Consider the following 16,823-nt stretch of genomic DNA (forward strand, 5'->3'; position numbering starts at 1 on the left):
CATCCTGATGAATTTCCGGTCGAGTAACGCCAGCTTCACTTTTCGTCTCTGCAATATACCGTATGGTATTGGCAGCCACTTTGGCGCACTTGACCATCTTGATACCTTACTTGATACCTACCTTGATACCTTGTTAGCATAGCATAGCAGGAATAATTGCACAAATCTGGGATGGAGTTGCAAAGTTGAATATATCCATTAACATTGCTAATGTCGCTACTATCTACAATGTTATAAACCCACTCAGCTTCACACACCTGGCCAAGTCCTTGCAAGCATTTATAAGTCTCTTCATCAACCTAGAAAGAGCCCAGAACTGAAGCTGCCTTCAATGAATAGATGAAAGGATATTGAAAATAGCGAATTTTCAATTTATATCTAGTTATATAACAATGAATATAGGGCACAAAGAGTGTAATCAGAAAGATCTCACCTCGATCGCAACACACTCGCCGCGGCCGCAACCTACCTTGATACCTTGTTGGCTATACAGTAACTTTACTCCAACGCCGAGCATATAGTAGAGCACAATCTCATCGGTCTTGAGCGAAGTTCTCCAGTTTCCCCGAACGTGAAGGGATCGCAGATCTTCTTCAATCACGTGCAGCCAGTGCGTCCGTGGCCGACTATGAAGTCACTGACCTTCACCTGGTTCCCTGTTGAATATTGTTTTCGCTATTCTTTCTTCCGACATTCGCACTACGTGTCCAGCCCACTTAAGTCTGACGTGTTATGTTGCGTTTCACAATATTCGCACCTTTGTACACTTGTTACTGCTTGTGGTTCATGCATCTACGCCAGGGGTTCTCTAACTTTTCTAGCTTGCGACCCACTTTTGCTGGTCATAGAATTTGGCGACCCACCAGCACGTTTTTTCATAAAATACGTCATTTTACTGACTTTTGGAATACATTTGAAATGAAATTTAGAATTTGTATCGTGTTTTTTCAACCAATAATTTCAAAATGTAATCGAAGTGAAAATGCTATTCCACAGTTATGGCGAGTAGGTAAGCACCATGAAATTTTTTAGAATTGAGGGGCCCAAATGCAAAAGGGTGTCAGTGACCATTCTGTCGAAATAGAGTTGAGCATATCGAAAAACTTTTCAAACTTTAAGCATTTCGGAACATTTTAAACTCTTCAGGACGCGCGCTGTTGTATAAAGTACAACATCACCAAACAACTTCGCTCGTCATATACAGCGCGAGCGCGGTGCAGAGTCTGTTACGCGCTATTCAACGTCCTAAAAGGTTAAGATTGTTTTTACGTTGATTGAAACATAACTATAAATCGGAAAAAAATGGTTGATTTTGAATCTTCATACATTTGGTATGGGACGAAAAATTGGTGCATAACTTTGAGCCTCATTTATTCGAAAGTGGGATTTTGTCGCTTACACCCCTTTGCTTCTAACTCCCTCAATTATAATACTGCCAAATAGACAGGTTAGTACTTATAAAAATTTTAAAATCAGATCTTTCATACACACTTATTTTACATTTATTTTATTGAAATATTAAAAATTTAAGGTGAAAGTCACGAACTTTCAATTTTTCAATCTACGAGATACCAAAACCACGTAGACCAAAATTTGGCCATCTCAGACCACTGGATCCAGTGGATAACTGACGCTGAGGAAGATTACAAGTGGTACACTGAACGGCGGCGGCTTGCGGTGAAAATTACTATTCTGAGGGTCAATTTAAATGCACAACGCCACTAAATTTGTGCAGACTGAATTTCGTTTCAATTCAACAGAATTATGTTTTCAATTTTACCATGGACTCGATTTTCAATTAAAAAAAGTTTCTATTGGCTACCGGATTCGAACCAAGAACCTTGACATCACCAGGCTCGCACGCCACCACTCGGCTATCGAATCAGTTGATGTGAGAAGAAACAAAACGCACACAAGAAGCGTTGGTTGGTCGATGATCATGTTTTGCCATGGTAAATTTAAAAACATTTTTATGCTTGTCATTACTGCAAGCCGCCTTTCAGTGTAGTCAAAATACTCGTATCTCTCAAAGGATAAGCAACATAGGGCGGAATTAAAAGGTACGAAACTGATTACACTCATTCGAAGAGGGTATTCTGCTTAGAGGGTTTGAAAAGTCGGTACAAGATATTTATAACGTTATCGCCCAAGATGTAACTCACAAACGGTTTTGCACACATCTGTCAGTGCCGCCACATGCTCACCCGAAGCGCCGAACAACACCGAATGGGTTGGTTTTAGAAGCTACGGCACGAACGCTCGACACGCACACAGAAGCAACCGATACCACACCAATAACGTTTCCAGCCTACGATGCTTCGCAATAAGCTGATCGAAAAGCACCGAAAGCTGGAACGCAACAGCTCAACGGCGAAAAGGAGCAGCCAACAATGCTGATCAGTGTCGAATCTGTTCGTGTGCTATTCGTATGGGTGGTTGGTTTGATAAAGCGAGGAAGGGTGAAAACGTATTCGTTGTCGAAAGCAAATCGCATCATTTCGCGAATGTTTTCTCCAAATAGCAAGCTTGTTTGAGACAGCATTACCCTGCTTCAATCCATCCAAAGTCACAAACGAGGGAGACCACTAGGCCACTCTGTACCACTCCCTTTTCAACCGGGTATCGGCCGGCCACTAGCATTCGACTTCTGACGGCACTCATTTCGTTCGTCAGTCGTTGACACTCCTCATCGAGCCAACCATTATGTTGGCGTCGCTGAGCGGTGCCTATCACCTCTTTAGTCACTGCCAATATGGACTTATCCACCGATGAACCGAATTCATCGCGGTCCGAGAATTTTGACACTAGAGCGGGGTCTGTTCCAATCAGAATCGTCCAATTCTGATTGGAACGGCCCCGCTCTAGTGTCAAAATTCTCGGACCGCGATGAATTCGGTTCATCGGTGGATAAGTCCATTGTGCGATATTGTGCGGTTCACGAGCCAAGAGCCCAACACGTGCGGGTTCATCCAAAGTTCTCACGTTCCAAGATCCGACTTCCCTATCTTTGTCCCTAATTCGTTGGTGTTTGGGGGTTTTCAGCAGGCTACCTTACCGGGGCCGCGCTGCCTACATCACGTAGAAGGGGCTGCGATACAGCGTTACATGCTCAGCCGCTGGATGAAAAAACAGACGCTGGTTGAGCCGTACCTCCTTGGTAAACAGACGCTCGGGAAGTATCTCCTAAATTTAACCATCTTGACAGCCAAGCCAAGTATTTCCTGATCCATCGTCACCATATATAACAAGTTCTGCTTCAATCCACTCCTTAGCAGTCTTAGTACAATATGTCATATGAATATGAATGTTAGGCGTGTAACAGAAATTCATGCACTCAGAGCTTCGTGTTTCATCGTATGGTTCCAAAGAAAGGGTATTAATTATTTGTATGAGTTGCTTTGGCATAGTTCGTCTCTGTTTTGATGGTTGCCTTTTGTAGTAAGGTTTGTAGTGAGTATCTAGGCTTCAAACAGCCTGAAATTGCACAAATCTACTTCTTAGCGCCATTATGCAAATTAGGTAGTTCCGGGGGGTCTCCCGTTAGCCTTGTGGTTAAGGCTATGGTTCGCCAATCCGTAGACGGCGGCAGGGATTGGCGGCAGGCACCGTGCGGTGCGAAAAAAGCGTGTGCTTCACAGAATCGCAAGTGCTTGTCTCCCGTTTTGCCGAGAGACAAGAGACGTATGTATGAGTGAGAGCTTTCGTAATTGTACGAGAGACAAACCGCAGCACTAGCTCTACGGCGCAGGGAGTAATGCACGGTGCTTGGGACTGTGCTTGTCACCAAACAGATAAAATCATTTAATAAATTATTTGAAGAGTTTGTGCTTTCGGCAAAATTGTAAAGCTCTTAGAGGGTTGACAAGTGATAGGTCGTTTGATTCGAAATTTCCCCAATCATGCGTAGTATCAAGCCAAGCGCAAAGCACGGAGACAAGCACCGAGAGTGCATACGACAAAGCGTGAGAGACAGGAGAGCTCCAGCGCGCGGCAAAGTAAGCGAGCAACTCACAACCGATTGCACGTACTCGTCTTCTTCTGATTTGTTGTGTTGTCTAGTAGCAGCGTGTGCGGCACGCAAAGAGTTTTGAGTCGCACCCTATCCCTGACCGCGGGTTCGATTCCCGTTCCAGTTAGGAAAATTTTCTCGACTCCCTGGGCATAGTGTATCATTGTACTTGTCACACAATGTTACAAATTCATGCAATGGCAGGCAAAGAAAGCCCTTCAATTAATAACTGTGGAAGTGCTCAAAGAAGCGAGGCAGGCCAAGTCCCAGTGGGGACGTAGGGCCATAAAGAAGAAGAAGAAGAAGAAGAAAGTAGCTCCGGTTTCTGCTTCGCTATTCAAAGTAAAAAACTCCTAATCAGTTGGCTCGGGGGTATGTAAGTCAGTAGCCGCGGATTTATGATCGTCTCTGCCTCGATTTCCACTGCTGCAAAACTTCATCGGCTGGTTATCTATTGGTTTCCAGTATGCCTTCAATTGCGACCTTCATCGAACGAACCAGCTCCTTTAGGGTTGAACGATCACTGGGTCGTTGTTGTGTTGATCGAAGTTGACGCCAGCTCTTCAAACTCTCGCTTCAGCTGATTACTCGTAGCGCGTGAACAAACAGCTCCACATCTATGACGTGAGTCACTGGCCCTAGTTCTGGATGGTCTTAGAATAACAATCTCTAAAACATTTATTAAAAGCTTATCGGGAACCTAATATCACCATTCTTCCTGAATAAACCAAATTCGAAATCTTTGTTGATTTGACACATACCTACAACATTCGTTGGACTTCCGTAGGCGTTCCACTAGAGTAGTTCATATTTTAATCATATTTGAAATCCCAGCACCCATACCTTCATAACAATGTTTGAAAACTAATGTCATGTAAAATTTCCATCTGGATCGCATTGCGAAGTCTTTCTCCCGTGATGAGCTTACTTCTTTCGATACTAATTCCAAATCTTCGGACTATTCTTCACTTGGTTTACTGCTCGGTTCACTGGCTCGGTACGAGCCATGAGCGACTTCTTCTTCGAATTAGGTTATGTTCTGCAGGACGGGTTATGCGACCCAAGATGCTTTCGGTGTTCTGGTTTGGCTGGTTTGGCTATATTCCGATCCAATTTTCCCAACCTCCGCTTCGTAGGCTTCCTTACTTCCAACTGTTCCATTTCCGACATCGTTTGCTGGGACTTCCTTCTTTTCTTGTTTCGTTAATTACCGCTTCCGGGTGCTCCATCTTCCTCCAGTTCAGCTACCTCTTTTCTCCCCGAATCGAGGTTCACTTACACTAAGGTCTTTTTTTTTACACGGGTAGTTTTTCTGCTTTAACTCGATCAATTTTGAACCTACCTATCTGATTTTCCGTACACAGGTAGTACTAACCGTGTCTACCTGTGTACAAATTTTCATGTGAATTGGCTCAAAATTGACCGAGTTAAAGCAGAAAAACTACCCGTGTAAAAAAGACCTTTGTGTACTCCAGTTATTTCTGCACCTGCTTCAGTGTTCCATCCTGTTATCAACTCCTGCTTTGCTTGGCCAAAAGTCGCTTTGAAAAATAGGATAGAACTAGAGTACGAAAGTTTCAGAGTTCTAGTTCTGTTTTAAAAACAATCGCAAATTGTGTGGCTCAAAATCTCTACTCTCGGTTATATTTCCTAGATAAGGCCGTGCCATTCTAGCTTTAGCAACTGTCAGAATGTTATGCCATCCTGCAATACAATGAGCTCATGGTTGACCCTTCGTTCAATACACCGTTATTCAACCTACCACAAGGTAGTCCTTATAACTCAAAGATTCTGTTAAGTAATTTTTTAGGTGAGAAACAGACTCAGCCACAATTGGGATGTAATGCAAGAAAGAAGATGTATAATAATTTCCTACTTCCAAGTACCAAGAAAAGTGCATTCAGTCACACCAGTATTGTGAACCGCAGAACTATCATCTCCACGTAGTTGCAATAACGTTTAACACTCAAATCACTATGAATCATGAGCTTCCAATGGAGCCTACTCCAACCATCAAAAAAGTCATAAAAAATCGTCGACAGTTGCATGCCTTTCCGCGCTATACTGTGTCTTCTGTTCATTTTGAGTGGTACCTATTACTTGTAGTGAGTTTGGTGATGCTTGATAAATTTCATAAAAATTTATGTACCTTGTTTACGAGCACGTTCATTGACGACGAAAAATCTTTTCCCCGAACGCCGCTATAAAGTGGCTTCCAAGGCACGAGCATGAAACTAAATTCTTTACTCTCTTCTTTCTCACTGTGGGAAAGTGTATTCTTGATGGTCATATTTTTGAAAGGACTATCCCGAGAGAGTTTAGTGCAGTGGAACATCTTTCCCTTGTCTTGCGATTTTCCCTTTTTTTAGGAGGAGGGTGCACCTTTTCCAAAAGAGTGTGTTTATAGTGCAAGAAAACTTTCATCCTTCCAATAAAGACAATAAACTTTGAAATTTGATTCTGCTCTAGTGTACGGACAAAATTGATGTAAGCATGCAGCAGCCCTCGTCAGCAGCTGGCCGGTCATCTCTGACGGATGGATAAAGTTTTCCACTTGAGTTTTTGGGTTTGCACACAACATGAAAACTCACGAGAGCAGCTACCCTGGGGTTTGGTTGACCGCAAATTGTAGGCCAATTTGGATGGTCTAGGGTTGCAACAGAAAAACGTTTCTATTGCGAGAACATTGATTGTTTTAAACTATTCGAATACAAGTGCACATCCCTTTCACACATCATAGCATTTCGGGTGGTTATCAAAAATTTTCCATACGTCACGCCAAAAAGTTCATAGATCACTGATAAAGGGTGAAAAACTTCCGTCTCAGCAGTGGGAAAAGCTGCAGCAAAGCTAACACGACCCGATGCGGTGGTAAATTGATTCAATTTTTCAAGAATTTTCCAACTGTTTTACCACACTCGAAGTTTGGAGTGGACCCAAGTGAGAGGAATACGTGTGTACTAGGAACACTAGCTTTACGTCTTTGTGCCGGTGTCTTCCACTAGGCACAGCCTGAGCCAAGTTTCACATTTATTGGATTTCTTCAACTAGTTTTCCGCCACCGTAGACGTGTGTGTACGCAAGCGAGTGGGGTCGAAAGTGCAGAAAAAGAGTAGTGACTAGTGCCCAAGCGGAAGCGAAAAGTTCTTGAACAATATTTATCAATTCTCTTTTTATATTGCTTGTTTTGTGGGCAGCAAGTTGAACCACGGCTATCAAGAAACTATGCCCATCATCAAACAAAAACTATGTTATCGGCCAATCGAGCCCGTATGAATTTGATCATCAATATAAACTATCTTTCTCGATCTAGGCTAGCTGGTGACCACTAGTTCATGGTGTGTTGCGGCAATATGCTTACCGTGCCTAGGAATGAATGGTCTGCCCCCCCCCCCCCCCCCAGGGTTTGTTTCTAATAAAAACCTAATCGCTAACGGAGCATGTGGAGTACCAGGGCGCCCTTCACAGTATTTTGCCCTTACTGCGCTAACCGGAGCAATGGTACAGGGTACCTTGTGTTTCTCCGCGACAATCAGCTGCCCTTCTTTAGTTTCAAACTTGAGGTTAAATAAGGGCAGGATTATTGAGATGTTGTTGATAAGTTTAAATTTTCGCATTATACAATTTAAACAGTGTATTCTGTGTATCCTCGACTTTGGCGTTTTTCAATCGATACCGATCTGTTTTAGTGCTGTTGTTCTTTGTTGTGTTGTGATTGTAAAGAGTTTAATATTGCCTAGTTTGGGTAGTGGCTACGGTTAGGATAGTTCCGATCAATTTTCAGCATACAAAAACAGCAACGATCCATCTTTGCAGACTTATGCAAAATGGTACAGCCCAAGTGGCGTTAGTCCAAGAACCTTACTTTCGTAAGAGGGCGTGTATTTAGTACGTAACGCAAAATTTGGGAATTTTAGACCCTCGCCCCTCCCCCCTTCGTACGGGTTTTTTGTATACCTAATACATTGCATGCCATTTTCATTTTCATTTATTTAGTTAATATCAAATTCACGATAATACTGAATCAACAATTTGCCGCCATAATACTCGATTTGCAGCTGCAGCTCGCCAGATCACGCTCCACCTGGTCCGCCCATCGTGCTCTCTGCGCTCCACGCCTTCTTGTACCAACCGGATGGTTAGCAAACACCAACTTTGCAGGGTTGTTGTCCGGCATTCTTGCAACATGCCCTGCCCACCGTATCCTTCCGGCTTTGGCCACCTTCTGGATGCTGGGTTCGCCGTAAAGTGCAGCGAGCTCGTGGTTCATCCTTCTCCGCCACACACCGTTCTCCTGCACGCCGCGAAGATCGTCCTTAGCACCCGTCGCTCGAAAACTCCGAGTGCTTGCAGGTCCTCCTCGAGCATCGTCCATGTCTCGTGTCCGTAGAGAACCACCGGTCTTATTAACGTCTTGTACATGGTACATTTGGTGCGGGGGTGAATCTTTTTTGACCGCAGTTTCTTCTGGAGCCCATAGTAGGCACGACTTCCACTGATGATGCGCCTTCGTATTTCACGGCTCACGTTATTGTCAGCCGTTAGCAAGGAACCGAGGTAGACGAGTTCTTCTACCACCTCGAAAGTATCCCCGTCTATCGTAACATTGCTGCCAAGGCTTGTCCTGTCTCGCTCAGTCCCACCTACCAGCATGTACTTTGTCTTAGCCGCATTCACCACCAGTCCGACCTTTGCTGCTTCACGTTTCAGGCGGGTGTACTGTTCTGCCACCGTTCCAAATGTTCTAGCAATAATATCCATGTCATCCGCAAAACAGACAAATTGGCTGGATTTCGTGAAGATCGTACCCCAGCTGTTGAGCCCGGCTCGTCGCATAACACCTTCCAGGGCGATGTTGAATAGTAGGCAGGAGATTCCATCACCTTGTCGTAGTCCCCGTCGAGATTCAAATGAACTGGATAGTTCACCCGAAATCCTTACGCTGTTCTGCACACCGTCCATCGTTGCTCTTATCAGTCTAGTCAGCTTCCCGGGAAAGCTGTTCTCGTCCATAATTTTCCATAGCTCTGTGCGGTCGATACTGTCGTATGCCGCTTTGAAGTCGATGAACAGGTGATGCGTTGGGACCTGGTATTCACGGCATTTCTGGAGGATTTGCCGTACGGTGAAGATCTGGTCCGTTGTCGACCGGCCGTCGATGAAACCGGCTTGGTAACTTCCCACGAACTCATTTACTTTAGGTGAAAGACGACGGAAGATGATCTGGGATAGCACTTTGTAGGCGGCATTCAAAATGGTGATCGCTCGAAAGTTCTCACACATTAACTTGTCGCCTTTCTTGTGGATGGGACAGATTATCTTTTCCTTCCACTCCTCCTGTAGCTGTTCGGTTTCCCAGATCTTGACTACTAACTGGTGCAGACAGGTGGCCAACTTTTCCGGGCCCATCTTGATGAGTTCTGCTGCGATACCGTCCTTACCAGCCGCTTTGTTGTTTTTGAGCTGGTGGATGGCATCCTTAACTTCCCTCAGCGTGGGAGTTGGTTCGTTCCCGTCCTCTGCTGCACCAACATAGTCGTTTCCTCCGCTGCCTTGGGCCTCCGTGCCTACATTCTCTTCGCCATTCAGGTGCTCGTCGAAGTGCTGTTTCCACCTTTCGATCACCTCACGTTTGTCCGTCAGGAGGCTCCCGTCCTTATCCCTGCAGATTTCGGCTTGCGGCACGTAGCCTTTGCGGGATGCGTTGAGCTTCTGGTAGAACTTGCGTGTTTCCTGTGAACGGCAGCAGTTCCATTTCCTCGCACTCCGCTTCTTCCAGGCGGCGCTTTTTCTCCCGGAAGAGACGGGTCTGCTGCTTCCGCTTCTGTCTGTATCGCTCCACATTCTGTCGGGTTCCATGCTGCAGCATTACCGCCCGCGCTGCATCCTTCTCTTCCAGAACGGCTCTGCACTCCTCGTCGAACCAATCGTTTCGTCGACTCCGTTCTACGTACCCGATAGTGCTCTCGGCTGCGTTGTTGATGGCTGCTTTCACTGTACTCCAGCAGTCCTCTAGAGGGGCCACATCGAGCACACCCTCGTCCGGCAACGCTGCCTCGAGATTCTGCGCGTATGCGGTGGCGACATTGCATGCCACACTTTCCGAAACTCCCCCTCTCCCCCTATGAGCGTGACGTACTTTATGGATGCTCCCTAAGGGAAATTTCTATCTAGGAAACCTTGTGAACCCGGTGTTAACTAATATCTATAAAAACGAAATGGCAAACTCGCATGTCATGCCTCGAGCCTGTGTGCTTGTCAACAACGCAATCGATGCTACACTCGTCTATGAATTAATCATCACATATGTATGTAACAGATGTAACATCAACATGTAATTCGACTATTGTTCGGTATATTTATCGCACGATGAACCACATCCTACGGATGCTTTCAAACAAGTCATCCCATGCTGCAGTTCAAAAAGCTCAGACAATAACTTGAGAGGCTCCAGTTTGATGGAGTACTTAAGGCGAAACTGGAAGCATTTCCTCACTTTTTGGTTTTTGATTTTTTATTAAATAACGAAGCAATATTTTCAAAATCGGTTTTCGTACACATGTAGAGTATGGATCAAGGCATCTTATGATTTTTTTTTTTGTGGTGGAAGATGTTTTTCGTTTTTGCGGAAACCATTTTTGAATAAAATTTCACAAAAAAATGGTTTGTGAAGAAAAGGGAAACATTTTCCACCACAAAAAAAAATTAGAAGATACCTTGATCCATACTCTACATGTGTACGAAAACCGATTTTGAAAATATTGCTTCGTTATAAAATCAAAAACCAAAAAAAAAATAGGAAATGCTTCCAGTTTTGCCTTAAGTAGTACAGATCTTGCATTACTTAACATAGGCAACCGCCAAACCTTCATGGTATCTGCTAGAGAGGAAGTGTTAGACATAACGCTTTGCTCTAGTAGAATTAGTAACGAGCTGACCAATTATCATGTGTCAGATGAAGAATCTTCATCTGATCATCGCTAAATATTTTTTGAGCATGTGAGTGTTACTTCGCAAAGTTTGCGTATCTGGAATCCCCGGTCAACCAACTGGGATCTCTTTACAGATTTAGTTGCGACCAAATTCATGAATACTCACCACCATCTATTGACACTTCAAGTGATTCGATGATGCCGTTGATACTTCAACGGCCCTCATCATGGAAGCTTTTGAAGAAGCTTGCCCTCTACGCTCTGTGAAGACCACAAGATGAACCCCTTGGTGGAACTCTGATCTGACGAAACTCAGGAAACAATGTAGAAAGAGTTGGAACAGACGACGCACAGTGCTGCGTCCCATAGACAAAAATGAAAAAAACAACAACATCAAAATTTTGTTCAATCTAGTATTCCATGCTGTTCATACATGTTTGAAGTATGTTGCTCGTCCATTAGAAGCTTGGAGATCGCGTTTATTATACAAAAAACAGCTATAATATTAAACAGTGTTCTCGTTGTCTATAGAAAAATATTTTTTTGTGAAACAGGTTTATCTTTGGCTTTGCTCAACATTATTAAAGGTTTAATTTTTCAGTGAAAATCAAAATGGAAGTTCTACAACACATCAGTAGAATCTTTTTTTTCGTTTGGCACGGCAATATGTATTGATTTTCGTAAAAATGCTATGATTCAAATGACCTATAATGATCTACATGTTTATACAGTAGCCTAAACTGTATTCTTGGTAAAAAAAACAGCAAGAATAATATAAATAGGCGTTTACGACACTTAAGCAATTATGAATTATGCATAGGACATGCAAATTGAAGCTTTTATCAAGTTTTTCAACTTCACCGAAGACACTATTGCGAAAAAGTGTATAGTACGCTGGTTATGATTTTTGTCCTGCCGTTCCATACATTCCCAGCACTGTGCGACGTTCGGCTGGTTCGGAGGCTTTCAGGTCGGCTCGCAAGGCCTACCTGAAAGCTCTTCGGTCAGCTGAACGATCCGGCTGGAAAAACCTTTGTACAAATGTTTCCAGTTTAAGTGAAGTCAGTCGGTTAAACAAAATCCTTGCAAAATCTAAGGATGCCGGGGCCCGTGGCGCAGTGGCTACACGTTCGCTTCATAAGCGGATGATCATGGGTTCGATCCCAGCCCCGGCACTTGCAATTTTTCGTCAGCTGCTCATCCACAAAAGTGTAAGTGCAGCTCTCAATTGGAATCGCTCACGTAGTGCCCTAGTGAACAAAGAGCTGTAAAATTAGGTTAAGTGGTTGAAGAATAAAAAAAATCTAAGGATTTTCAAGTGAACTAACTTCGGTTGCCAAATGGGATTTCACTTCCACTGATGAGGAAGTTTTGGAATGTTCATTCAGTAAACACTTCCCCGGATGTGTGTTTTTCTTCTTGTAGTTTCTTGTAGTTATGATTCTTTGGCTTTGGCTCGGAGTATCAAAACTATAGAATCTATTGAGTGAGCATACTAAATAGCTTTGCTCCTTTCAAATCTCCTGGAGCAGATCTTCATAAGAGATTTGCTAATTTCAAACATATTTTGAAAAAAAAATATGTTCATGTTTGCAGTTTTGCTAAACTGCCCATGTTCGCATAGTTGACGTAACCACCATTGACAAAGTCAGCATACACAGGCTAATATTTAAGGTATGGGCATATTTGTAACCAATTTTATTCAATAGATCACAAACAGGGTACATTCCCAAACCCTGCCGGGATATTACTGTAAAGTTTATTCCGATAATCGGTCGTGCGTCGTATGAAGAAGCATAGAGTTAAAAACCTATCAGTTTGACCTCTTTTCTTCTGAAATGCTAATAACGCATTGTGGATCATCACATCGATGATGTTCATCTGGCCAACGTGCCTTCCATAGTAGCACACAAGTTCTATACAAGTTTATGTAACTTATATATGACTGAATTTGGTCATATAAGAGTTGCATAGACCTATGTAGAACATGTGTGCTACTCGGGTTTTCATGTGAACCAACATGCCTACCAATCTGGTAAGTCCACTGTAATTTTTTTACACAATTTACACGATATTGAGAAAGCATTCGCCCAAAAGCAATCTTGTTTGGGTGTTTTTTTTTTTTCAGATATCGAGGGTGCCTTTGACAACGTGCCTTTCGATGCCATATTGGAAGTCATGGTATATCTCTAATGATTTCCAATTGGATTCACCAAATGGTCAAAAACCGATATCTCTTCTCGAATCTCGACCTAGCGTCAAGCAGCGATCAGTAAACTGAATGTTTGTGGATGCCCCCAAGGGGGAGTCTTATCACCACTTTTGTAGCATCTCGTAGCAAATGCGCTATTGAGGCAACTCAGTAATAGCGGTTTTCCTACTTATGGTTTTGCCGACGGCAACCTAACATTGTCAGTTGCTATGCGCATCAGCACCCTTTTTGACCTGATGCAAAGCACTCTTCAGGTAGTTGAGGTCGTGTCACCAGTATGGCCTTTCGGTAAATCTAAGTAAAACATCTATTGTTCTTCTCGCGGAAAGGCGAAACCGTAATGGCGTTCGACCTTTGCGTCTCTTTGATTCTGAAATTGATGTGACTGATTAGGCAAAGTACGTTAGAGTTATTCTTGATTCCAAGCTTTCCTTGACACCTCATATTGAGTTCAGAATCAAGGAAGCTTGTATGGGTTTCGGGCAATACCAGCGAACCTTTGGTAAACTTGGGGTCTAGAATCCAAGTATATCAAATGGATTTACACAACTGTTGTTCGACCAATTTTGGCTCAAGGATGTTTTATGTGGTGGGAAAAGGACGAAGAGAGAAAGATCTAATCAAAATAAGGTCATCTCCAAAGGATGTGCTTAATGGCGATGGCTGGAGCGTTCTCTTCAACTCGCATGGCAGTTCTCGAAGTTCTCTTTGACATTTCGCCACTACACATTCATCTCAAACAAAAAGCACTTTCTTGCACTTACCGCCTAGGGGTATTGGGTACTCGGTCTACTAGAGAAAACTCCGCGTTGTTTTCACTTATGGTAAATTAGGACAAAGTTGTCCTTGCTCTAAGTGATTTTACAATTATTGCTTGTAATTTTCCATACTGGATATTTTGCACGAGACTTCCTTCTCGGGATAAGTAGACATCTGGTTATCTGGAGAGAAGTATTTCAGACGACATCTTATGTTACACTGATGGCTCCCTTCTTGAAGGTCGAGCAGGTGCTGGTGTCCACTCTCGTGAGCTAAGGCCACATCAGTCCTACTCACTTTGTAGACACTGCCCCGTTTTTAAAGCTGACATTTTTGGTCTTATGCGCGGAGTGTAATCAGCACTTCAGCAGCACGTAATGGGCAAAGTCTCATACTTCTGTTCTGTTGATAGCCAGGTTGGTATCAAAGCACTTGCTTCGGCCAACTCCAGGTCGACGATAGTTATCGCTTGTCAAACTAAAATCGAGGAGCTGAATTCAGCAAATGCTGTTCACCTTGTAGGGGTACCTGGCCATTCTTTCATCGCTGGAAATGAAATGGCTGATGAGTTAGCTCGCACTGAAGCATCACATGACTTCATTGGCCCTGAGCCAGCTATTCCGATATGAAAGTTTTGGGTAAAGCTTCAGATTGACATCTGGGCTGCCTGAGCCCTCTTCAAGGATGGCAAAGTATCTTACAAGTCTGTCAAAGCAGAATTGCAGTAAGCTGGTAAAATCATTGTCTGGTCACTGCCGACTCAGCTATCATATGGCGAATATTCAGCAAGCTGATTTATTTGTATGTTTTAGCTGTAAATCCGATTATGGAACTTCGTGTCATTTGATATGTAACTGTCAAGTTTTTGCGCAACTGCGTTTTCGAGTACTCGATTAATACTTATTAAGTAAAACTGTTTCAGAAACCTGAACCTTCAGGATGTTCTGTTGTTCTTAACCCTATATGGTAAGAAGCTTTAAGCTATCATGCTTTATGCGTTATTATAGTATCCTTATCAGGCCGCTGTTTAAACCCATTGTGATACGCTTATGTATGTATTAGTTTAGTACGCTCTCCCAGGGTATCTTTTCCAATCTTCATCCCAATACTAATTTCATGCCTAATTTGCTTCCGTTTCCTTCAGGTAGATGATGAACTAGGCTTTTATTATGGCGATAGCACAAATGTTCCAAATGGAGGATAACATGCTCCAGATACCTGATACCTCACCCAAGCACCGACATTGTTTGGATAATGATATCATAGAATACTCACCTGAGCAGCTATTCGACCTCGTTTCAGTCTTTGCAAATCGGTATGACTCCAAGCACTTTTAGACCATGGTGATATCTGCTTCAAATCGTCTTCGAACCTGGTGGAGAATGCAAGAAAATTAAATGCAAGGATTAAATATTGGCAAATTTAAAAGCGTTAAAAGTCAAAAACAATGTCACTTTAAAAATCACCCTTACCGGAACTCGTTGAGTTGATTATGTAAAAATTTCCTAATGTTCCACGGCAGATCGTTGTGTCCGTCGATTAAAGGCACTGTGTCGAGCAGCTGGGTGGCGGCCTGGATGCGTTCCTCGAGCGGGGCCCCGGCCGAAACCTTCAAGGCAAACGGGACGGCCACCCCGGCGGCACCCGCTATCAGCAGGATCGACGTCACCGCTAGCCACTGGCGCGAGGGTAGGTCCCATTCTGTTTGGGTCAGAGCGGACACCGAGCCGAACCAGGTTGGGACATAGTAGAAATAATGAAACAAACAGGGAGTGGATTATTGGATTACATCATAATTTCCCAAACTTTCAGGTCGCGCGACCCCCTTTTGCCAGCAGACGTAGTTTTCGCGACCCCCCATAGAAATTCCCTCATTTGATCTCTATTACAGTTAAATATTTTAGTGTCCCTCGCGACCCCTGGATTAAGACCGGCGACCCCCCTGGGGGGTCGCGACCCACAGTTTGGGAAACCATGGATTACATCATACCATCAGCGTAGGAGGGCGGCAGCAGGAGTGCTGAAATTCCAGGACATTTGAGAACAGGTTTTGTGCGACTTATTATTAATTTATAACGAATTTTTTAAATTGCATTTCCTGCAAACTGTCTTCTTATGTGTAAGAAAAGGTTTTAATGAGAAGGCAATTTTTGTAAACTGAAATTTATTCAGGAGATCGAAGAAGACGCCTTGTGCTCTTTCCGATTTTTTGAGAACATAAACGCTATCGTTAGATGCTTATTTTTTTTTAAATAATCTAGTAAATTATGAAAGTCATGCAAATATTTGCCATTTTGCCTTGGACATCACCGGGAATGGGTTCCCAGTTCTGGAAGCAATTTTGTTCGATTTCATTTTCTCTCAATTTTACTGAAGCCAGCAGTAGTAATGTGCCGATGATATTCACCGGCAACTTTTCCATTTCAGCAGCAAGGATATCACTGCAGCAGCAGCAGAGTTTGATTTCAATGTCGGTTGGTATCTATAGGCATGTACGCTCCAGGTACCCAGCAATACAATCTGTGTAAATCCCTGCTGGCTGCTGAACAGCCCACCCGCTCGGGGTTGTGGCTTTGTCACTCGAATCGAACTTTTTATGGGGTTGATTTCGAGCTGCCGAATGTGGGGATTGGATTACTACTGGTTGCGGAACAGCACGCTCCATCGTTATTTTCCGTTATTTTATTGGTGACTGGGGGCTCCGGTGGTTTACATGATTGCGGTGGGTCAAGTTCATTGATTATGCTTGTTTATCTTTTCAATTGTGTTAGCACTTGGAAGCTTGAATTCAGTTCTAGAATACTTTTTTTACTATTTTACTATTCGTTTATTTGGAAGGCTCGGGCGCCACATGGGCATAACTGAGCCGAAATCTTTTGTTTTTACATTGATTTTACATTTTACAATTGGC

The 16,823-nt window shown here is 43.4% G+C and overlaps 1 protein-coding gene across 1 annotated transcript in view; it reads right to left on the minus strand.

The window, feature by feature from the left end:
* The window catches only part of LOC109419840 (dipeptidase 1-like), a 54,202-nt gene extending 37,625 nt beyond the window's left edge, over positions 1–16,577 (minus strand). Inside the window, exons 1-3 of the mRNA XM_062847744.1 lie at positions 16,409–16,577; positions 15,385–15,613; positions 15,188–15,284 (exon numbers count right to left, since the gene is read on the minus strand). Of these exons, the coding sequence (XP_062703728.1) occupies positions 15,188–15,284; positions 15,385–15,613; positions 16,409–16,577 (495 nt within the window). The remainder of the gene's footprint in view (positions 1–15,187; positions 15,285–15,384; positions 15,614–16,408) is intronic.
* Between the last annotated feature and the right edge of the window lie 246 nt (positions 16,578–16,823).

Source organism: Aedes albopictus, chromosome 2, assembly GCF_035046485.1.
Source record: "Aedes albopictus strain Foshan chromosome 2, AalbF5, whole genome shotgun sequence".
NCBI lineage: Eukaryota > Metazoa > Arthropoda > Insecta > Diptera > Culicidae > Aedes > Aedes albopictus.